General features: G+C 33.3%; 1 protein-coding gene across 1 annotated transcript in view; it reads right to left on the minus strand.

The window, feature by feature from the left end:
• The window catches only part of MMP16 (matrix metallopeptidase 16), a 276,165-nt gene that overhangs the window by 106,658 nt on the left and 143,848 nt on the right, over positions 1 to 25,659 (minus strand). The window contains exon 4 of the mRNA XM_023222878.2: positions 9,366 to 9,670. Within this exon, the coding sequence (XP_023078646.1) occupies positions 9,366 to 9,670 (305 nt within the window). The remainder of the gene's footprint in view (positions 1 to 9,365; positions 9,671 to 25,659) is intronic.

Raw genomic sequence — 25,659 nt, forward strand, 5'->3', positions numbered from 1 at the left:
ATGTGTCAGTTAATGATGGGGATAGGCTCCAAGAAATGTATTAGGTGATTTTGTCATTGTGCTAACATTAAAGTGGACTTACCCAAACCTAGATGGTAAAGCTTACTACACACCTAGGCTATATGGTATAGTCTATTGCTCCTAGGCTATAAACCTGTACAGCTATGTTCCTGTACTGAATCCTGTAGGTAACTATAACACAACTATAAATATTTGTGTATCTATATTAACATATCTAAAGATAGAAAAGGTACAGGAAAAAATGGTATTATAATCTTATGGGACCATCATCATATATGAGGTCCATCATTGTCCAGAATACAATTATGTGTCACATGACTATATATATTTTGAAATAAATAATAGTAATAGTCGGTGAAACCCCGTCTCTACTAAAAAATACAAAAAACTAGCCGGGCGTGGTGGTGGGCGCCTGTAGTCCCAGCTACTCGGGAGGCCGAGGCAGGAGAATGGCGTGAACCCGGGAGGTGGAGCTTGCAGTGTGCTGAGATCCGGCCACTGCACTCCAGCCTGGGCGACAGAGCGAGACTCCCTCTCAAAAAAAAAAAAAAAAAAAAAAAAAAAAGTAATAGTATGGGAGATAATATTGATAAAAGGCCATAAAACTATTTCAATAGAGAAATAAGCTCAGAACAGGTCATACTCAACCCTTCATATTTTACACCTTAATAGATCTCATATCCTGCAACATGGATACAATATTTTAAATTATAGGTATACTCATTTTATTCCTTTGTTGAAAAGCATTCAGTAGATTCCAATGGGCCCTAAGAGAAATCCAACCTCATTAGCATGTCACTAACTAACTTCAACAAATTGGATAAAAGCAATCTTCTTAGTCTTCATATTATTACTACTATTCACTCTTAATTACCTTGTCTTCTAGACCAGTGATTCTCAACTGAGGATGATTTTATCTCCTAGGGGATTGTTAGAAAAGACTGGAGATATTTGGTTATTACAATTCAGAAATGCTACCAGTATCTATGGATAGAGGCCAGGAATACTGCTAAACATCAAGCCTGTAATGTATAGGAAAATCTGTCTTCCTACCCTAACAATGAATTATCTGTTCCAAAACACCAATAGTGCTGAGGTTGAAAAAACAAATATTCCTAATCATTTTTAATATGATCTTTCCCATATAGTTCTTTTGCTTTAACATTTCTTTCTTCCCATTTCTCTTTGTCAGAATTACACTTTTCTTTCAATTCTCAATTCAAATGCTCCATTTTGCATGAAAACTTCAATTCAATGTGACTGGTAAAATTCAATTAAGATCAAAGAATATTTATTTGGGTTCAATATGCTCAGCAAGACCCTATGATACTATGTAATTATAGTTAGAGATATACAGCAAAATACACCTTATTGTAAATTATAAAACATAATAACATGCATCTGAAAACCTGCCATCCCAACTTCAAAACAGAATATTGCCAACTCCTTTACATCTACTCATGTATGTTTGTTGTTTTTCTACTCTTCTACCTCCTTCAAAACTAATCACTATCCTCAAATTTGTGGTATCCTTTGCTGTTTCAAAAAGCACATTTACATGCCTACATCCACATGGAATATATATTTTGTTTGTTTTGAACCTTAGAAAAAATGTCATTATATTGTATCTAGTCTTTTGCAATTTTCCCTATTCATTCATTATTGTCTTTAAAATTCATCTAGATTGTTGCTTGTAGCCGTTGTACTATATTTCCTTGTCTCTTAATACTCCACATTGTAAATAAATAAGAATTTTATATATTCATTCTACTAACATTTAAATGGTCCTTCTTTTTTGGCTATTAAAAGCAATGATGCCATGAAAACATTCTTGTATATATGTACTAATGCACAAGGGTAAGGCTTTCTTTAGAATGCCAATAAACCAAAAAAAAAAAAAAAAAAAAAAATTCGGTAAATATTTGCATAAATGTTCACTTTTGCTAGTTTTTTGCCAAACTTTTCTGCAACTGTTTGAACAATTTATCCTCTAAACTTTTCCCCAACTGTTTGAACAATTTATATCCCAAACTTTTCTCCAACTGTCTGAACAATTTATACTCCTACATAGCAGGTATAAATGTTCTTGCTGATTCACATCTTCACTGTCACTTGCTATAACATTTTGTATATAAATTATTATAAACTATAGATAGAATTTTATTTCTATTTATTCCAACAACTTTACTTTGTAAATGGCAAGTTTAGTTCAATTATATTCATTGTGGTTACTGATATGTTTGAAATTTTAAAATTATCATATTATCTGATCACTTTATTTGCTTTTTTATGCTATAATTTTTATTTGCTTGTTTTCTAAAAATTATAGTTTTTTCTGTTGCAATTTAAAATTTACTTTGGTTTCCTTCTATTGTTACCTCTTCTACTATTGGTTATCCTTGAACATTTACTATGCCCACTTAATACAGTAAAAAATTAATTCCTTAATGCTAAAACAATATAAGGATCTGAGAACATTTTAATTCTCATGTCTTATGGTTTACATGCTGTTATTATGCAAACAACTTTTATTTCTTTTTAGTTACACAGCTTATAACATAACAACTTACCAAGAGATTCAAAGTATATATAAAATCCAAGTAGTATTGATTTACTTCTCAACATATTGTTGCAGCAGACATGGACTAGCTATTCATTAAACCTGTCACCTTTCTCCTGCCTTCCTTGTGATTAGGTGTGGCCACAGTATTGCACTTTAGTGCAACCAGGGGAGAAATGAAACAGTTTAGTAGAATAGTTGGCCCTCCATATCCATGGCTTTTGCATCTATGAAGTCAATCAACCATGGATTGAAATATTTGAACAAAAAAAATACACGATTGCATCTGTACTGAATATGTACAGACTCTTTAACTCTTGCCCTTATTCTCTAAAAATTGCAGTATAACCACTATTTACATAGCATTTGCCTTGTTCTAGGTAGTATAAGTAGGCTAAAGATGACTTAAAATATACAGGAGATTGTGCACAGGTTATATGCAAATACTAAACCATCTTATATAAGGCACTTGAGCATCTGTGCATCTCGGTGTCGGCAGGGAGTCCTCCAATTCCCCACAGATACCAGGGGATGGCATATAAATCCCTCACATGAGCAAATTTATCAACTGCTGCCTGGACGTTGACACCTGAGGTAACTTCCAAAGTCATGTGTTGATGCTAAGCCTTCGTTATTCTTGGTGTCTCTGACAGAGTGTTTGGACAGAGCTGCTTTATCGCACCACAAGGGCAAGAAATAAAATCAGTTGTGTTAAGCCATAGGAATTTCTGGTTTAATCTGCTTCCCTTTATTAAGAACTCTATATTATATGCATTTTAATGTTCGTGATCCTTTTATACATTTGTGTAATACTAACAAGTGACATATTTTTGTGAATGTGACTATATCAAATTTTCTGCTGTTTTCCAACTGCACACAAAGATCTAAAAATAAATAACCAAGTAGAGACTGCATAGTAATCATGTAAGGCTATGTAATTGAAAGGTTTTTAAAAAGTCAGTACTATGAAACTTTGGGTTACCAGTCTTGTAAAATGAAATAGATTCAGTAAAATGAAGCTCATTCCAGTAAAAAAGGAAAGAAGTCATGTTTTTAAAAACAAACATATAAATCCTCTGTAATAGATGTGAAAGCCAAATTATTGAGGGAGTTCATTCTCCAGTTTTAAAACATGATAAGAAAAATGTGGTAGAGTTAATATTTTTAGAATTTAAAATCTTAATAAGTTAAGGATGAGTTAAGGTCCTTGACTGTCCGTATCAAGTCCTTTCCTTTTCAAAAACTCCAGGACAGATTAATTTAGACAATATTCTCACAGTTGGTTGTACTGACTAATAGGCATCTTCGTAAATATCCAGTTGGTATCTGATCTTCAATACTGGAGAAGGGGCCTGGTGGAAGGTGACTGGATCATGGGGCAGATTTGCACCTTGCTGTTCTTGTGATACTGAGCGAGTTCTAAGGAGATGTGGTTGTTGAAAACTGTGTAGCACTTTCCCTTCACTCTCTCTCTCTCTTCCCTCCCACCATGTGTACATATGCTTGCTTTCCCTTAGCACTTCTACCATGATTTTAAGTTCATTTGAGGCCTCCCCAGCCAAGTCTCCCATACAGCATGTAGAACTGTGAGTCAATTAAACCTCTTTTCTTTACACATTCCCCTTTCTCAGGTAGTTCTTCATAACAGTCTGAGAATGGACTAATGCAGTATTAACTCTTTCTTTCCTCAAATATTAAAGTTCAAATTTTGTAGGCCTCTGAGAAACATTATATAGCAGTGCAGTTGCAAAATGAGCAGGAAAGGTTGGGAAGGCAAACCTGAGGTAAACCTGTGCAGAGTTAAACCTGCAGAAGGCTTAGGTTTACTTCTACACAGGTGTTTTCTGTAGTATGGCACCAAATGGACATCTCAGTTACAGAAAGCTAACTCTCCAAGGTCAGCCTGAGTCCTGTCCTTTGACTCAAGTATCACACCATGAACATATTTAACTTAAACTAGGTGTATTCAGGAATGAGTGGGTTTGGATGTAGATGTCAATCACTTCACAGTGAATAATGAATTGAATTTAATGGTTTTGATGTCTCAGATGACATTTTTATCATAATTTTTCTCTTTTTGTTTGACAGCCTGCTACAACAGCATTGATAACCTTCCTGGTTATCTCCTTATGTTAGGCAGTGAACTTCCTGACAGCAAGCAGAGTCACTGCAATGTATTCTTTTTAATAAAATTGCAACTATGTGTTAAAATAGGATATGCCTCTAGATATTTTTCTGTCATAAGTTTTACATATTATTTTAATAGATAACCTGCTTTGCTTGGAGAGTATCCATTTAAAATTATATTACTGCTGTAGATGCTTGTCTAATTAGGAAGAATCCTTGTGATATGTTTGTTTTACATTGATAGCACCATTTTAACTTTAACCATAGACAAGGAAACAATGTCCTATTGTTGCTCACAATGAATCTTAACATTTTGCTGGAGTTAAATTTTCCAACTCACATTCAGGCAATGTATATTTTTTAAAACTACTATCATGATAAATATTTTCTATTTTGAATTAATTTGCATGTTTTAAAATAGTTAACGATGTTAACTGTGTTGCTGATTCATTCCACGAAAATAAAAAATCTTAAAAAAGGCATTATTTGTATTAGGGTTGTGTATATAAGTGTGTGTGAATGTGTTTATTTTAATAAAACTATTTTGTAATTCGCTTAATGGTCTTTAGCTTCAATTTTCAAAAGGTATGACTATTAGCAAATTGATAGGAAAGTAGATAACAATGAATTAAGGGTTACTGGCAGCCTAAGACACTGTTTATCTCTTTTAAGGTAGACAGAATTCAAATTGCCTTCATTAGCTGAGCAATATGCTATGGAAAATGTGTTGGGTACTTATCAAGAGGCTCTTTCATTTGCATTTTTGCTAAATAAACAAGCTGCTTTGTTTCCTAGCTGCTCTGTTTCCTAGCTGCTCAAGAGCTGTGAATAGAAGAGAAAGAAAATAATCCAGGTAAGTAAGCCAGGGGGGCATTCCAGGACTAGAATAAAGAAAACAAAAAGTTTATCAATGAAGATGTCAGAATTGTGCCTTGCATATTTGTGATATAAAAAGATAGTCTCACACATAGTTAGAATCGCGAATGTAAAAATGAATTAATTCTCCCCACAGCCACCAGTACCACAAGCAAAGACAGAGGCTGTTCTTTTGATAAACGATCAATACTTCAGCCGGACACTACTCTAGCTGCCCTGCTGTTGCTGGTTAAAAGTTTGAATTTCAATTAAGCAGTAAATCTTTATGGCATCACATTTTCAACAGTCAATTAATGTGTCCCTAATCTCTTGAAATTCTGAAACACTATTATTTTGCAGAATCCTTTCCTTCAGGCTCATTCACCAGCACAGCGTTCTTTTTTTTTTTTTTTTTTTATTATACTTTAAGTTCTAGGGTACATGTGCATAACGTGCAGGTTTGTTACATATGTATACATGTGCCATGTTGGTGTGCTGCACCCATCAACTCGTCAGCACCCATCAATTCATCATTTATATCACGTATAACTCCCCAATGCAATCCCTCCCCCCTCCCCCCTCCCCATGATAGGCCCCAGTGTGTGATGTTCCCCTTCCCGAGTCCAAGTGAGCTCATTGTTCAGTTCCCACCTATGAGTGAGAACATGCGGTGTTTGGTTTTCTCTTCTTGTGATAGTTTGCTAAGAATGATGGTTTCCAGCTGCATCCATGTCCCTACAAAGGACGCAAACTCATCCTTTTTTATGGCTGCATAGTATTCCATGGTGTATATGTGCCACATTTTCTTAATCCACAGCGTTCTTGTTAGACAGGTAAAGACAAAGTTTTCTCCAAATAAAAAATCAAACATTAAACAATTGTTTTGTTTACATTTTTTGGTCATTTGTCTATGTGTAAAGAATGTTATACTTCCAGAGTTGTTAAGACACGTATTTAACATACTACGGAAGTTGACTGATGAATACACTTAGCCAAAAGTGCATTGACTTGATTGTCCCCCTTAGGCCACGTTATATTTCAGAATTTTTTCCCACATATACATTCCTTGGAAAAATTCTTAAATAATACAAAACTATTAAGTATTCTAAGCACTGACCACACTCAAATCCGTGTAAACATTATTATTTCTTCTCATAAAATCTCCCTGTAGATTTTTTTCCCAAAACATTTTCTTTATTTTCAGAGTGTTGGTTGATGCCTAAAAACCAGGTAATACTGTAATTCCAGCTACTCAGGAAGCTAAGGCAGGAGGATTGCTTCAGCCCAAGAGTTCAAGTCCAGCCTGGGCAAAGTAGCGAGAACCTGTCTCTGAAAAAAAAAAAAAAGAAAGAAAGAAAGAAAAGAAAAAAAAAAAAAAACCCAGCTAATAAAGCGTATAGCTAAAGAATTCATGCAACCTTCCTCATGGAGGACTTCAATATTTTAAGACAAAATATAGGGAACTTGATAGACATTTCTTTCATATAGGATTTTAATAATTTTAAATTTAAGAGGTCACAAAGCCAAACTGACACATCTTCAAAACTATAGATTTACAATTGTTGTAATGATTAGATCCATTATTGCAATAAAATACAATTTTATCTTTTCAGAATATTAAAAGAAAATCTTTCCCCTGGAAGTAAATGCAGCCTGTGTCAGTAAAATTCTACCATTATAAGTGCTATTCTTGTCAATCATTTAGAATGCAAGCATTTCTTATATTATTAAAATTTTTTTTTAAATTGACTTGAAGAAGTCTGAATTATTTAACTAGAATCCCTGTGTGATTTTGAAAAAAAAAAAAAAAAACATGTTTTATTTTAAATGATTTATGTGTCAAACTGGTATGCCCCAACTACCATGTTTCAGATATTTTATTATTAGACGCTCAGGTACAGAGTAGGTTAAACATGCTTGCATGAAAAGCACTTCTACTTATAATGCTTACAGACCTGCAATATAAACTGCATGGTAAAAACAAGTCTACACATTTTTGAATAATTAGCCAGCATGTAAACATAAGTCTGTTTGCCTGTAAACTTTTTGGCTTTTCATTCTATTATAGTAAAATCTCCACTAGTCTTCAAACCTGTTCTTAAAAATGTAATAATAATTTAATATTACATCACATACAACTATGAATAACCATTTGAAAAAAATCATCTTACTACTATATACTTTATTTTGGAAAACATCAACAGTTATTTATTATATTTATTCTTTGAAATTGATGTTATCTGAAATTTAACTCAACCTAATTTTTCCTATCCAAAACATGACAGAACCCTGGGCATCCTAAAACTGCAAGGCTATTAATTACACTAATCCAGGTAACTGAACCCTCTTATGAACAAACAAAGCTTAATGTCATGACTAGGGTTAACTCATCAAGGTGAAATTAAGAGTTTTATTACGTGATTCGTTGTCATTAAATAAATGTACACTTATAGTTGAATAACATTCTACAATCAGAAGAAAAATAAGTCTTCACAATAAAAACTGGCGATATGGCTATATAGAAATCTTATTATTCTATGATCCTATAACTGTAAATTTTTTAAAACACAGAATTGAAATATGTATTGTTGACTAGGAAGAAACACATGCCTTTTATATTAAGTAACTACTCTCATATTAAGTAGCTAAAAGTTATTGAAGTTTTTGAGTTTTACATTATTTTTGCATATCAGAATAATTGTAAGTCTTAGAAAACTGATAGATATGTTGGCAAACAGTTGCAAAAAATGATCTTTGGTAAAAATTAAGATGTAATAAAAATATAATAAATTATATAGTCCCATCAGATTGGGAGACCAATGAAATAGATGAGAGACAAATATATATATATATATTTATATATATATATTTTTTCTTAATGTTAATTTTTTTTTAAAAACATAGGGAGTTTGTTTAAAAAACAGACCCAGGCTGGTATTGAACTCCGGGCTCAAGGGATCTTCTCATCTTGGCCTTTCAAAGTGTTGGGATTACAGGTGTGAGCCACTGCACCTGGCCTGCAAAAATTATAGACTAGAAAGGTAATAATAGAATAGAAACTAGGCTGGGTATGGTGGCTCATGGCTTCCCAGCACCTTGGAAGGCCGAGGTGGGTGGCTCACCTGAGGTCAGGAGTTAGAGACCACCCTGACCAACATGGTGAAGCCCCGCCTCTACTAAAAATACAAAAATTAGCTGAGTGTGGTGCCAGGCAACTGTAATCCCAGCTACTTGGGAGGCTGAGGCAGGAGAATCACTTGAACCCAGGAGGGTGTAGGTTGCAGTGAGCTGAGATTGCACCACTGCACTCCAGCATGGGCGACAACAGCAAAACTTCACCTCAAAAAGGAGAAAAAAAAAAAAAAAAGAAAATAATGTAGAAAAGATACTGTAGAAGCCAGACTACAGATGCTAATCAGGATTAAATTACAAGTAGAAACGCTGCGATAAGGTGTAAAAAACAGCAGAATTTTCTTAATAGGTATTCCACGTTAATGACTTAATACTGACTATAAAATCTTTTAAGGAATCACATCGTGAAGAAGATAAAACTTACTTTAGAGTATTTATAGATACAGTGTAAGGTTCTAATCTTTAATCAAAAGAACACATATGTAACTATATTATCTAATGACCCACACAAATTCTTATCCTAATATGCTATAAAATATGCTTACATATTGCTTTGTAATTTTAAAAGTAAATTTAGAATCTGTACCTTAAGTTTGTAAATTGTTAAATCTCTTGGGTATTCTGAAATAATAACAGAAGTATTTACACTGTAAAACAAACATGTACTCACCATCATGATTAGGATTTCCTAGTGTCCATGGCTCATCTGAGTCAAAATGAGTATCTCCTCCAATTCCTGGTCCAGGGAAGTAGGCATGTGCTAAAAATCCTCCCTCTCCATCAAAGGGAGAACTGTCCCCATGGAAACCAGATGCAAAAATAATGGTTATATCCACATCACGTTTGCCATTTTCTAATTCACTGTAGGGAACTTCTTCAAATGTCAGAGGAGTTACATTCTGCCACACATCAAAGGCACGGCGAATAGCTTTACGAGTCTCAGGGTCTCCTACTTTTGGAGTTACGTTCTTTATACTGAAAGTTAGAAAATATAATAATCAGTATTGTTATGTATAGGTTACCTTATTACAGGTTTTGATCTATTCAGTTAAGTAAAATATTAGAGAAAATAGTCATATTAAATAGAAATAACACATACTCATTCCTCTTGTCTCTATTGTTAGATTTCACTACTTTGCAATCATTTAATTTTCTTCAGGACAGTATTCATGTATCAAAGTTTTAAATGAGAAGATCTCTGTAGAATGGTTAACAGTAGGGTAACTGGATCAATCAGTTACTTTACCTTCTGGATAAGAAAGAGAAAGGCAGATTTGCCCAATGATCAAAGAGGCACAACAGTTTTGAGATGAAATAAAAATTTCAATTTTTTCTAATTTTTAGAGGCACACCATTGTATTTACACACATCAATTTCAAACAATGTCTTTATGCTCTTCTTGATCTGTAAATACTAATTCAGCAGATACATGATTATTTCTTAATTTTTAAAGAAATGATCAAATAACTACAATTTCTGATGTTCTATTGTTTCTTACTAATTCGTTCTAGTTAAAAATGTATTGTGAGTAAACAGCTACTTAATACAAAGATTTAACAATTACATGAATTTAAAGAAGTAACTTGGATATCATGTACTTTAGTTTGTCCTAAAGCTGATAACAAATGGATTAAATCACTATAAATATTGTCCTTGATTCATTTAGCACTAAATCAGATGTTTTTTTTTTCTCAGTTTTTTTTCTAAACAACAAAAATGGAACTAGTATGTGTATTTTTTATATTTTAGCACTATAAATTCAAACCATGCATGTGAAAAAAATGAGTAAATTTCAGAGGAGTCATAAATAAGTTTCAGATCCCTTCAACCAATAATGTTACATCTATGAACTTACACTAATGAAATATTTTTGACTCTTTTTTCTTTTTTAGAGATGGGTCTGATTGTGTTGCCCTGGCTGGCCTTGAACTCTTGCACTCAAGCAATACTCCCACCTTAGCCTTTCAAGCAGCTGGGATATAGGAAGTAATCACCATGCCCAGCTGATAATTAAACTATTTAATTACAAAAAAGGGGATACCATATTTAGGTGAATATATATTGAAATGCAATCATAAAAGAGAACCGAAAGTGAAACAATTTAAAATGATGAAATATGGCTAAATCATGGCACCTGTAATGCATGCCATTATATAAATAGGATTCAAAATTATTTTCTCCTTTTAAGACTTTTTAATCAGCATGGAAAAACTTGTAGGATTAACTTTCCAGTGGAAAAAAATAATATGCACATTATATTTTTAACCTGATTCTATGTCAATACAATTATAAATATTGGGCAGGAATTATGTAAACTAAAAATAGTACTAAGCATTTACTATGAGCTAGACAAGCACTTCACATTATCTAATTTAACCTCCTGAGTAACTCAATGAGATGGGTATTTATACCTATTTTACCAAAAGAACAGTGGGGATTTATAAGAATTTAGAGAAAAACCTCTAAGTGGCAGAGCTGGGTTTCAATCTAAACATTTGGGTAAAAATCTATTTCCTTAAATTCTATGTTGGACCACACATTTAAGACATATTTATCACTATTTTCTAAGAAATATCCAGATTATATTTACATGGATTATTTGGTGGTAAATATAATTCATTACATAAAGGAAATAAGATAGAAAACCAAGTGGAAACAGAGTGCAGGCAAGGAAGAAGAAATGGTAAATGAAAGGCGTTGAAGTGAAGATATTCTTGGCAGGTTCAAAGAACAGCAAGGCAGCTGGTATAGTCTGGTCACAGAGAGACAGCAAGTGTCAGGATATGAGGTCAGTAAGTTAGAAGGAGACCAAATAAGGTAGGTCTCCATAGGCCACTCTAAAGAGTCTGGCTTTTGCTCTGAGAAGGGAAAAACTGGAGTATCATGAAAAGATACGACATTTGACGTATGATTTAATAAATGACTTGAGCTATTATGTTGAAAATATAGTGATATGGTGCAAGAGTTGAGGCAGGGAGACACATCAGGAACTACTGCAAAAATCCAGGTGAGAGATGGTGCTTTGGACTAGGTTGGTACCAGCAGAGATTTTGAGAAGTGGTTGTATTTTGGATATATTTTGAGAATATGTCTCCCAAGATATACTGATGGATTAGACATAGGCTATGAGGAAAAAAAGAAGAGCTGAGGAAGACAGCATTTCTTTTTTCGACCTGAGCCAAAGGATGGACAGAGCAAAAGAATTCATGCCTACTCAGGGAGAAGGCTGTGCAATATTTTGTTGCTATTGTTTTGTTAGTTTCTTTTAACTTTACGGTATATTCAGCATGGTGCTATACACTATATTTTGATGAAGAATAAACATCTGCACTGAGATAGCACAGACATTTGTCTACCTTGCTAGTCTCTAAATTTCCTGTCTAATGGCTAAAGAAACATGCAAGGTAATGTAACACTGAATTTTGTCTAAATTAATTTTCCTAGTAGTCTTTTATTTTCTATGCACCCTATGGGATTTCAGAAGTCCCTCATTAGCAGGCTGATATTCCTATGACACATTATTGAAAGAAGTTACTACATAATTGGCACTGTTCCAGGTGCCAGAGATACAGCTGTGGGCAAGACTCTGCTCCCACAGTGCTTATATATTCTAGTTATGAGAGATAAATAATAAACAGAACAAAAAGATAATTTCATATGGTGAGGGGTTGGGGAAATGACAAACAGCATTTCAATAGCAGAAGGAGCTAAAGATGCCTAGCACTGAGTTTCCAGCCGGGGGAATGGTGAGAAGGCCAAACAAAGACGGCCAGTTCAAAGAACTGGACTGCTAAGTGAGTTGGAGCAATGACGATCACTGTGTCTGATGGAAAAATGGATGAGGGGACAAAAATGGGAGTAATAAAACATTTAAGAAGTTCACATAAGAGAAGAGAGAAACCAGGACTTGTGTGATAGCCATGGAGATATGAAGAATTAGTTTCAGTATGTGTTCTGAGAGAACTGTTCATGGGGATTGGTGACGGATTTGATATGTAATGGAGAAATTGATTTTGATTTCAAATAAAAAATAATCTTATAACAGAGAAATAATGTTAGCATGATTTGTTTGTAAGTACATAATAGTTTTGAGAAAAATGAAGCAAAATATATAATAAAAATAATAAATGTGGAGTACTATTTGGATTTGAGAACACATCACTGTTTTTCAAAGCTATGTACTGATTAGCTTCCAGATATGCTTAACTACATTATATATGATTGTCATTAATAAATACAAGATATCTGTACACCCAATCCTCATGACATGAGTTTACCTCCATAACAAACCTGCATATGTACCCCTGAACATAAATTAAAAGATTACAAAAAAGAGATAAAAAGGTTATGGATGCTGATGACACTGAGCCCAGGTTGAATCCAGGAAGTCAGTGCCCAGTTTCACACATGAAGGGTGGAGATAAAAAGGATCATTAAGGTTGAAAAACGTGAGTTGAAAGGAAGGTGTATTTTCAATAATAAATCAGAATAAATAGTTAGAAACTGACACTGCTTTATTTATCTTCTGGAGGCCCACTTAATTGTGGATTTTGGATATTATGGAAGAAAAAAGATAGCTAGTTAAAATAAATTTAAAATTCTAAATTAAAAAAAGGAAAAAACATAATTATAGATATTATTTCATTTTAATAGGCTTTGACATGTAAAGTTAAAATGACTGCTCAAAATGGAAATGAGTACTCAGTGGTCTTACTTGAATTAAACAAAGATGGAAAATTCAACATTACTTTAGGAAGAAAAATACTTATTGCTCTTATTTAAATATATATGATGAATTTCAATGATATGATGCATTTTTTTTTTTTTTTTTGAGATGGAGTCTCATTCTGTCACCCAAGCTAGAGTACAGTGGCACCATCTCGTCTCACTGCAACCTCCACCTCCTGGGTTCAAACAATTCTCCTGCCTCAGCCTCCTGAGTAGCTGAGATTACAGGTGCCCACCATTACAGCCAGTGAATTTTTGTATTTTTTTGTAGAGATGAGGTTTCACCACTTTGGCCAGGTTGGTCTCGAACTCCTGACCTCAGGTCGTCTTGGCCTCCAAAGTGCTGGGATTACAGGTGTGTGCCACCGTGCCTGGCCATATGATGCATTTTTAATTGTGTTCTTAATGAGTTTGTTATGTTGAATTAGCAGTATAAATAATGTAAAAATAGTAACACCTCATTGTTTTTTATGAAAGTTCAGAAAAAATTATAGTTAAAATTTCCAATTTAGATGATTAAAATAACTTTTTATAACACATACAATGTAGTGGTAATTTAATGACCTCCGACAACACATTTTATGCAGTAAAAAAATAAATAAATACAATATATACAAGTATGCTTCGAAGTTAGAGCGAGAGTTCTGAACTAGGTGCAAACAAAAAGAGAGTTTAGAAACTTTTATGCCATTAAGAGATGTATTTTGTATTTATTCATAAATGAACTCACAAAGGTCACAGAGTGATTATGAGGTAACAAGACTGCTACAAACAATTCTAATAAAAATGCAGAAATGATTAAATATATTTGCAGAATAAAAGACATTGACTTAAAATGAGTAAAAGTCTGACAAACTTAATAAAGCTAATTTAATTTTAAAATATTTTAACTGGCCCTTTCTTCTTGTGAAAACAGTAAAGTGAGTATACTTCTTATTTTAACAGATGATAGATTTCATTTTTTGAAGTATATGTGGCATTTTATTATATTATTTCACTGATTCTTTCAAACTTCCAATTTGGTAAATTTTGGAATTTTAATCTAAAAATTGTTAAATTTTATCTTTAATGCCCATGTCTTACACAGTCTTACATACCAAAACAAATGTCTTTATTTATAAGTACAAAACAGTTGAGAAAAATGAAGCAAAATAATATAATAAAAATAATAAATGTGAAACAGTATTTAGATTTGGAAATAAAATTGATGTCTTATCATTAGATCAAAACAATTTCATTTCATAACAATTCTACATATTAAGAATGGTTACAACTCTTTAAAGGTTTTTTTTTGTTGTTGTTGTGGTTAAGACAGGGTCTCACTCTATCACCCAGGCTGGAGTGCAGTGGCACTATCACAGCTCACTACATCCCCTATCTCCCTGGGCTTAGATAATCTTCCTGCCTCAGCCTCCCGAGTAGCTAGGACTACAGTTGTGCACCACCACGCCTGGCGAATTTTTATACTTTTTGTAGAGACAGGGTTTTGCCATGTTGCCCAGGATGGTCTTGAATTCCTAGGCTCAAGAGATTCACTCCCTACGGCCTCCCAAAGTGCTGAGATTACAGTTGTGAGCACCAGTGCCAGCCTTCTTTAAAGTTTTTGATACAGTAATAAATCTTTTTAAAGTATTGTTTGATTCTTAATATTAGAAAAAAAATCCTAAATACTGTGGCATCTAGTTGGGTTACAAATATCTCATAACATTATGTCAAAATATTTTCATATAAACAAGGCTAAAACCCCTTTACTCAATTAAATAGACAAAAATTAGTTATTTGGAAAGGCATACTCATATTTTATATAAATGATTATCAGTTAAATAGAATTTACTATAACAGGGAATGCAGACAATTGCTAAGAATAAAAGAGAATAAACATAATAGAGTATAGTTAAATTATTAACATATCCTGAATGTGTTGTAATATTCTATCCAGAGAAAATAAAATAGACCAATTTACTTTTATTCATATTATGTTTGTATAATTAATGGAGTTTCACAACTTTTTTCTTAAGTATGAGAAATGGTCACAAAATAGAAAGTGAATATGGAGTCCCTCCAGGAAACCTTGCCTTACATTAAATATTTGGCTATTTCCCAAGATGCTGGCTTTCTATGCAGGGGAGAGTTAATTAAGTACACATTACATTGGGTGTTGTTTAAGTGGGTTTGCTTTTTCATTCTGTTATGTATTCTCTGGATACACAAGTTGAGTTCTCTTTGAACTCAACAGGATCATCAAGTTCAGGGAACTCTTTGGGTTTATAGAGAATAATGAAAAATGTTTCTGGGGAGGTATTTTTTAAAAAATTCCTTAGCAACCTCTTTGCTCTGTATATTAAAGTAAAATAACTTCCAGTGTGTGTCCTCAGTTGTAACAGAGTCATTCATTAAAAAACAAGGGGAGCTAAAGGATTAATACAGTGGAAAAATAAAACTAATCAATATAGCACTATTATATTAACTAACATATTATAAATACTCATATTCATCTTGCAATTTAGGTACCTGTCCCATTGGCCATTAGTCACACAAAATAACTTTTTGGAATTTAGGTTTCTAAGAGAAAAAGAACTTATTCTAAGTCCATTTTATTAATATTCAACAATTGGGTAATACAGATCTACTTGATAAAAGTTATGTTACTCAGAAGCTTCTATCATTTTCATGAAAAAATGTTTAACCAACGCCTGTTTGGAATTAACCAATTTATTCAACAACCAACTTTCCAACCATTACATAAATGCATACATAGTCTCTAATTTAACCTAAGTGAATAATTTTTTGGTTAAAATACTTCCAAAAATGAAGATAACTCATACGATGTATGATTTAATTTTCCAATCATTTAAAATATTAGGTTTTTCTGAAAGTCTTTAACAATTTGAGAATAACTGGAAATTTCCCCCTTAAATACACTTGCCATGATGCTGAGAATGCTTACGTTTAATCTTGAGTTGTTCCACCTGCAGACTGATTTACAGTTCCCTTAAATTTTGATCATTTTTTTTTGTTTTTGGAGATGGAGTCTCGCTGTGTTGCCCAGGCTGGAGTGCAGTGGCACGACCTCTGCTCACTGCAACGTCTGCCTTCCAGGTTCAAGCAATTCTCCTGCCTCAGCCTCCTGAGTAGCAGGGATTACACACATGTGCCACCACGCCCAGCTAATTTTTTATTTTTAGTAGAGATGGGGTTTCACTATGTTGGTCAGGCTGGTCTCGAACTCCTGACGTCAGGTGATATGCCCGCCTCGGCCTCTCAAAGTGCTGGGATTACAGGCATGAGCCACCACGCCCGGCTTTGACTGCTTTCTAAGAGGAGTACATTAATTTTCCAGGAAGCAGCCAAACGTGGTGGCCAGAAGAGAAAACTGTATATTGGGTAAAGCTTGTCCAAAAAAACCAAAGAGAAAAATCAGTATCACCACTGCTTTGTATATCAAAATAATCTGGTCATCTTAACTTTTTCTGGGTCACATTATACTGTTTGTTTATAATGAGTTTGCTATCAAATAAAACTTTGATTCCACCACTCTCACCCCAACTCCTGTCTGCATATTGTCAGGGTACAGTTCAGCTATCCTTTCCATGAACAATTATTTTTTGAGCTTAAATGTCAGATTTTACTTATTAATTTATTTTCTCTAAATACTGTTAGAAAAATAAGAATAGTGAATGATTGCATAATGCTTTCTATACAGTAGGCCATTTCTTAACACCTTATATACATTAAAGTGCAATATACTTAACTCTCATTTCTAACTCTCCATAGTCTTGTCAGAGCACTCTCAACCAATTTCTGCAATTTGGTAAATTAAAAGAAGTAAAGATAATAATTGGCATATATTAAACACTAACCATACTTCAAGCATTATGCTACTTTTATTATTTTTCCCATTATCTTACTTAATTTTCCCTAAACTTTGTGAGGTAGTGATACTGTTTGGCTGTGTCCCTACCCAAATCTCATCTTGAATTGCAGTTCCCAGAATCCCCATGTGTCCTGGGAGGGACTCGGTGGGAGGTAATTCAATCATGGGGGCAGGTTTTCCTGTGATGTTCTTGTGATAGTGAATAGGTCTCATAAGATCAGATGGTTTTATAAAGGATCATTATTTTATAAAGAGGACAAGCTCTCTTGTCTGCTGCCATGTAAGTTGTACCTTTGTTTCTCCTTGGCCTTCTGCCATGATTGTGAGGCCTCCCCAGCCATGTGGAACTGTGAGTCCATTAAACTGTTTTTTCTTTATAAATTACTCATCTTGTGTATTTCTTCATAGCAGTATGAAGATGGACGAATAGAGGTAGTGTTGTTACAATATTCACTTTGCACTCTGGGACACTAAGATTTAGTGGATCTAAGTAACTTGCAGGTTTTACAGGTTATAAGTGACACACAGGGCATTCAAACCCAGGTTTTTCCTGCTATAAAACAGACTCTTAACCAATGCTGTGTTTATCAATGACCTGAAAGTTTATACACACAAACACCTAATTACTTGTATGCTTAAAACTGGCTGAGGCCATTGTCAGGACAGGAACACAGCATGAGTGAAATTATAACCAGTTCTGAATATAATAGTTCTTAATCCTCCCTCCCTTCCTTCCTTCCTTTCTTTCATTTAAAGAAAAAGTGTAGTGAGTATAAGGATTCAGAGATATTAAATAGGGCGCACTGCCAACAGTCTGGAAATCAGGTCAAAAAAGGACACTATCTGAAATGAAGACAGTGTATCAATATATGGAGCTGTCTAAGGTGTAGAGTTCTATAGTTGATTATACATTTTAGTTCCATTACTACTTATTATTGTTTTTGTATGGTATGGGGTAGGTATGAACTCACTTTCACGGTTTCTCATATACATAATCAATTATCACAGAAAAATTTTATAGATGAAATAGTGAATCCTTTTCCAATTGATCTATAAAGCCTACTTTGGCATAAATCAATTTTTTTATATATACAAGGACATGTTTCCTTGATCTATTATCTGTACTACTGGCCTATTAATCTTTGTGCTAATACCCAAAACTGCCTTAATTAGTATTGTTTTAAAGTAAGTCTTCATCTCTAGTAGGTGGGAACATTTTGATGTTCTCCTTGGCCTTCACTGTTCCTCAGAGATGTTTGATTCAGTGTGTTAAATTATACAAAAAATATCTTACTGGGATTTTGTTGGAATTCCATTGAATTTGTGGAAAAGTCAAACTTTCATTATATTAAGTCTTTCTACTGAGAGCAAAATATATCTCTTCATTTATTGTTCATCTTCTGTTATGTCCTTCAATAAAAATTCATAATTTTCTCCATAAAAGGTTTATACATCTTTTTGTAGATTTATTCTTTGCTCTTATATTTTTGTGTCTATTTTAAATGGTGCCTTTGTAAAGGTTAAACGCTTGAACTGCTTCTTATGTGGGCACATGTGTGTATATATTTCGTATGTTGGTTTTTTATTAAAAAGACCGTTACAGTCTTGCAGTCTCTGCTTTGATATATAAAATGTTTGGAAATTATCACTTCAAACCTCACAAGAAATAAAACTGAATAAATTGAAATAACTCTTCTTCATTCCATCAAAAAATAAGGTCAAAGCGCAAAATTCTGCCCCAAATGTGTAGAGAGGGGCAAATACAGAGATTCACAGTTTATCAAGAGGAAAAGCTCTGAAGCCAAGAGAAGGAAAAACCCTCAAAGTCTCAGCCTTAGGGGTGGAGGGCAGGGAGAGAGCTCTACACTTTTACGTGTTTTACCCCCAGGACCCTCATCAAGTTCTTACAGTGAAGATCTGAGAAAGATCCTCTCCTTCTTCCAGCATGAGGATGAAAAAAGCAACAATTCTGAAATATGCCAAGAGTATTCTATTCTCCATAATAAAGGCCAGTGTTAAAAGAAAACTATTTTATCAAAGCATTATCTGATCTAGGTTAAAGATAATTAGACAGCTCAACCTCCTTTTGCCTTCATATATTACATAAACGAAGAAAAACAAAAAGCCTAATAGACTTGTCAGAAGGTCACAGCTCAGATACTCAGACTCACTAAAAAGGACTTAATCACAGGATTACAGATGCTTCCTCTGTACAATATCTTACACCAAACCAACAGGGCTCCACTATATTAACAGTGGATTAAAAATGAGGTAGTTTAAAGACATGGTTAGCTATTTAAGGAGGAATTTCTAGAGATATTTAAAGACAGGAGGAGACAAAGAAAAAAGAATGCTAGAAGAAATTCAGCTACAGCCAACATTAAATTCAACCTAACCCCTAACTAGATAAACATAAAAGCTCACATCAAAGGATTATTACCTCATTTCCTATTACCCAATACCTTCCCACTTGCAACAGAAAATTACAAGCAATTCTGTTGCTTGCTTTGCAAAAGGGAAGAGAAAACAAGCTGAAGAGATAAAGCACGCAACAGAACCAGACTCAGATATGGCCAACAGTTTGGAAGTTTCAGAATGAGAACTCATAATAACTAATCAATAGGCTAAGGGTTCTAATGAAAAAAGTGGACAACATAAAGAAAACATATGGATAATATAACCAGAAAGATGGGAGCTCTAGAGAAGAATCCAAAGAGAAATTAAGAAGGCCTTTGATAAGCTGATATTAGATTAAACATGGCAAAGGAAATAATCAGTGACCTGTAAGATATGTCAATAGAAACATCCCAAATTGAAAAATGAATTAAAATGAATGTCTAATAGATAGATTTAATTTTTATATAGTTGTTTAATTCTTATTGAAAGAATTAAACAGATCATTGAAAATTGAGTCTGTCTATTGTTAAAATTTTTCTTACTCACCTTATGTGGCAAGTCCTGCATATCCTCACCTATTTCATATATTCCAACTTTTATTTTTGTGGGAAAAATTTCTCTTTTTTTAATGTAAGAAGTTTATTTTCTATTCTTACCTAATGAAGAGTTTGTGTCAATTTGTAAGCATGTAAAGTTTATTATGGAGTATAACCTCATGTATATTATTATTTTTATAGGTTGCCCTTTCCTTTTTCCAGTATTGCTGGGTGTTACTGGATATTTCACTTTGAATTAAAGACAGAGTGGAGATAGGACAATATATTGTATCTAATCTCTATCTCAGAGTATAATATTAGCCGTGGGTTTTTAGTAAATGCATTGAAGCAGCAAAAAAAGAGAATGAAAAAGAGAACAGAATATCCAAGAACTGGAGAGAAAATACACACAATGAAAATACTAGAAAAAGAGAGAAAGAAATATAAGTAATAATGGTTGAGGATGTACCAAAATTAATAGCAGAAACCAAACCATAAATCTGGGAAACTCTGAAAACATGAAACAGAATAAATATAAAAAAATCTACACCTAAGCATATCATATTCAAAGCAGAAAACAAAAGAAAAAAAGAAAACTCTGGAAAAAGCCAAATGGGGTTAAATACCTTATCTGTACAGGAACAAAGATACCAATTCTATTAAACCCCTCTTCAAGAACCATGTAAGCAAAAAGAAAGGGGGCTGAAATATTCAGTGTTTAAATAATAAAACCACCAACCTAGAACTCTGCATCCAGGGAAACTATCATTTAAAAGAGAAGTGGAAAAATGACTTTCTCAGACAAATAAAAACTAAAAACACTTGTTGTCCACAGAATTGCCTTGCAAAAAAAAAAAAAAAAATGTAAGAGAAGTTCTTCAGAAAGAAGAAAAATGATGTTCATCAGAAATGCGTATCTCTTTAAAAAAGAAAGATCATTAGGGAAGGAATAAATGAAAGTAAAATAAAGTATTTTATTATTCTTAGTTTTTAACTGATTTAACAATAACTCTTCAAAATAATAACAGAAATAATTTATTGGGTTATTATAGCACATGGATAAATAAAATGAATAAAGAGAATGTTCTAAGAGACAGAAGAATTAAATTAGAAACTCTGTTATGAGATACCTGTAATACCTGTGAAGTACTATAATGTTATGTGAAAGTAGACTTAGATTACTTGCACATCTATATTGCAAACCCCAAGGCCACCACTTAAAAATAACTGTAAAAAGGAGTACAATTGACAGGCTAAGAGAAAATGAAAACATATAAAATGGTCAATTAAAACCAGAAAAGGCACTGAAAGAGGGGAAGACAAAAACAAATATAAAAAACCAATAACAACAGCAAATAGTTACAAATGTTGTAGGTATTAATCCAACTGCATCAACAGTCACTTTAAATGTGAATGCTAGGATGGGCACGGTGGCTCACACCTGTAATCCCAGCACTTTGGGAGGCCAAGGCGGGCGGATCACCTGAGGTTGGGAGTTTGAGACCAGCCTGACCAACATGGAGAAACCCCATCTCTACTAAAAATACAAAATTAGTCTGGCCTGGTAGCACATGCCTGTAATCCCAGCAACTCGGGAGGCCGAGGCAGGAGAATCGCTTAAACCTGGGAGGCAGAGGTTGCAGCGAGCTAAGATTGTACCATTTCACTCCAGCCTGGGCAACAAGAGTGAAACTCCATCACACACAAAAAAACAAAAAAACAAAAAGTCAATACTAAATATACCAATAAAAATAGCATAGATAAAAAAAAAAAAATGAAACAAAAACAGAAAGCAAGTCCCACTATATGTTTCTCGCAAGAAACCTGCCTTAAATATGAGGACACAGATAAAGTAAGAGTAAATGTATGGAGAAAGACATATTATCTTTATGCACATTAAAAAAAAAAAAAAACTAGGTTAGCCACATTAAGATATAGTAGATTTCATAGAAAAGAAAATTATTGGGGATAAAGAGTCATTACATAATGATAAAGGTCTCAATTTTCCAAGAAGATATTAGAATACTTAATGCGCAAGTGCCTAACAACATAGCAAGAACATATACGTTAAAAAAAATGATAGAACTGCAAGAAAAAAAATGCATGGAGCACTATTATAGTTGGAGACTTCCAATATCACTCTATTTGATATCAAAACCAGGTAAAGATATATAAAAAAAGAAAATCTATGGATCATTCATAAACACAGATGTAAAAATCCTCAAAAATGTCAGCAAATCAAATAGAACAATCTATACAAAGAACTGTACATTATGTCAAATTGAGAATTATCCCAGATACACAAGGCTGATTCAAGATTTGAAAAATCTATTAATGTAATATTTCACATCAAAAGTCAAAAGAAGAAAATTAGTATCATATCAGTAGATGCAGAAAAAGCATTTGTCAAAATCCAACACCTGTTCACAATATATACTTTTAGCAAACTAAGAATAGACGGGGACTTATTCTATTTGATGAACACCATCTAGTAAAGAATCTACAGTTTAAAACATACATGATGTTGAAGAACTATTTGTATTTCTCCTAAGATCAGAAAAGCCAATGAGTTCCGTTCTTACCACTCCTATTCAACACCATACTGGAAACACTAGCTAATGTAATGCAACAATAAAAAGAAATGAAAAGAGGACGATTAGGAAGAAAAAAATATATACGACTGTCTTTGTTTACAGATGATATATCCTATATTGAAAAGTACCAATAACAAAAAATCTCCTAGACTAATAAGCAATTATAGTAAAGTTGCAGAATATAAGGTAAATACACAAAATTCAATTTTTTTCCATATGCTAACAATAAACAACTCAAATTTGATATGAAAAACATAATACCATTTAAATTAGCACCAGAAAAGTAAAATACTTAGAAATAAATCTATCAAAATATGCATATGAGAAAAGTATAAAATTTTGATGAAAGAAGTCAAAGATCTCAATAAATAGGAAGATATCCATGTTCATGGATAAGAAGACTATATACTGTTAAGATATCAGTTATTTCCAAGATGAACTATAGATACAATGCATGCAAAACTCATGGCAAGTTATTTTGTGTGAATCAACAAACTCTAACGTTTATATTGAAAGGCAAAAGACTCCAAATACCCAGCAGAATACTTAAGAAAATAAACACAATCAGACAACAGAAACTACCTAATAGTAAGACTTACTATAAAGTCAGAGTAATCAACATAGGGTGATATTGGATTAATAATAAATACATATATCAAAGGAACAAAGGAAAGTGCCCAGAAATTGACCACCACAAATAGAGTCAACCGAGCAAAGGCAATACAATGGAGAAAGAATGGTCTTTTCAACAAATGGTGTTAGAACAACTGGACATTCACAAGTAAAAGAAATGAATCTAGACACTGACTTTATACACCTCTCAAACATTTATTCAAAAGAAATCAGAGACCTAAATGCAAAACATAAAACTACTAAACTTCTAGAATATAACACAGGAGAAAATCTAAGGACTTTGTGTTTAATGATGATTTTTAACATACAACACCAAAAGCACAATACAAGAAGGAAAAAAAATGCTAAGTCGGACATTATTAAAATTACACTTCTGCTCTTAAAAAGACATTTTAAAGAGAATTAAAAAAAAGCCACAGATATGAAGAAAGTATTTGAAAACAGAACTGATGAAAGACTAACATACACAATATACAGAAAATCTTAAAACGAGCAAGTCAATTAAAAATTGATAGATCTCAACAGACACCTCGCCAAAGAAGACACAGAGATGGTAGGTAAATAAGCATATGAAAAGTTGCATCTTATGTCATTAGGGATTGCAAATTAAAATAATCTGTATCAATAAAATTGCTTATCTTAATAAACAATTGATTTATAATAATTGTTTTATCTCAATTATTTTATCTGAATAAAATATCACTAACTCTTTCTAGAATAACTACAACTGAATACACTGACAACATCATATGCTGGGGGTGGGGCTTGTAGGTCTACAGTATCTCTCATTTACTGCTGGTAATAATGCCAAATGGGATAACCATGTCAGAAGACAGTTTGACAGTGTCTTACAAAGCGAACCATAGTCTTTTCACATGATCAGCAATTATGCTCCTTGGTATTTATCCAAATGAGTTGAAAAGTTATGCCTACACAAAAACCTGCACACAAATGTGTATATTGGCCTTATTTGTAATCTCCCCAAACTGGAAACAACCAAGATGACCTCAATAGGTGAATGAATAAACATACAATGTCACATTTATACAATGGATTATTGTTCAGAAATAAAAAATGAGCTATCAAGTCACGAAAAATGTGAAGGAAACTTAAGAGCCTATTGTCAAGTGAAAGAGGCCAGTCTGAAAAAAAGCTACATTCTCTATAGTTCCAACTATATGACATTCCAGAAAAGGCAAAACGATGGAGACATTAAAAAAAAAAAAAAAAAAAAAAATCCAGTGCTGGCCAGGGCTTTGGGAAGAGGACAGAAGGGATAAATAGGTGAAACACTGAAATTTTAGGGAAGGAAAACTATTCTGTATGATATTATATTGGTAGATAAATGACATTATACATTTGTCAAAACCTATAGGACCATACAACATAGTGTAAACTATGAACTTAAGTAGTAATAATGTACCAGTACTGGTTCATCAATTTTAACTAATCTACTATGCTAATGCAAGATGTTAATAATAAGAGAAACCATTTGTATAGGTAGAGCAGGTAAAGGATGGAGGGGGGTACACAGTAACTCTGTGAACTCTCTGTACTATCAATTTTTCCATAAATGAAAAATTGTTCTGAAAATAAAATCTAATTTTAGGCTGACTATATTTGTTAATTATTTCTAAACAATCATCAGAATTTCTTCTGGGTTTACCATATAGAAATATCTATAAACTGAGACTAATGATAGTTTGTTTCTTTTCAAATCTTGTATCTTTTACTTCCGTTTCTTTCTTTACCTCTATTAGTAGTTTTACAATGTTGCTGAATAGAGGAGAGGTAGCAGATATTGTTTTTGCTTCTTAAAGATTTTACCAACATTTTGTATGTGAACTATACAACAAAAGTGTAGTATTTTTCATAGATGCCATTTTTGTGTTTAACAAAACGTACTTTTTTTTTGAGATGGTGTTTCACTCTCGTCGCCTAGGCTGGTGTGCAATGGCACCATCTCGGCTTGCTGAAACCTCTACCTCCTGGGTTCAAGTGATTCTCCTGCCTCAGTCTCTGGAGTAGCTGTGATTACAGGCACACACCACCACACCCACACCCAGCTTTTTTTTTTTTTTTTTTTTTTTTTTTTTTTTTTTTTTTTTTTTTTTAGTAGAGACGGGGTTTCTCCATGTTGGCCAGGCTGATCTCAATCTCCCAAGTTCAGGTAATCTGACCTCCTCAGCCTCCCTGTACCTG

This window comes from Piliocolobus tephrosceles, chromosome 7 (assembly GCF_002776525.5).
Source record: "Piliocolobus tephrosceles isolate RC106 chromosome 7, ASM277652v3, whole genome shotgun sequence".
Lineage (NCBI taxonomy): Eukaryota > Metazoa > Chordata > Mammalia > Primates > Cercopithecidae > Piliocolobus > Piliocolobus tephrosceles.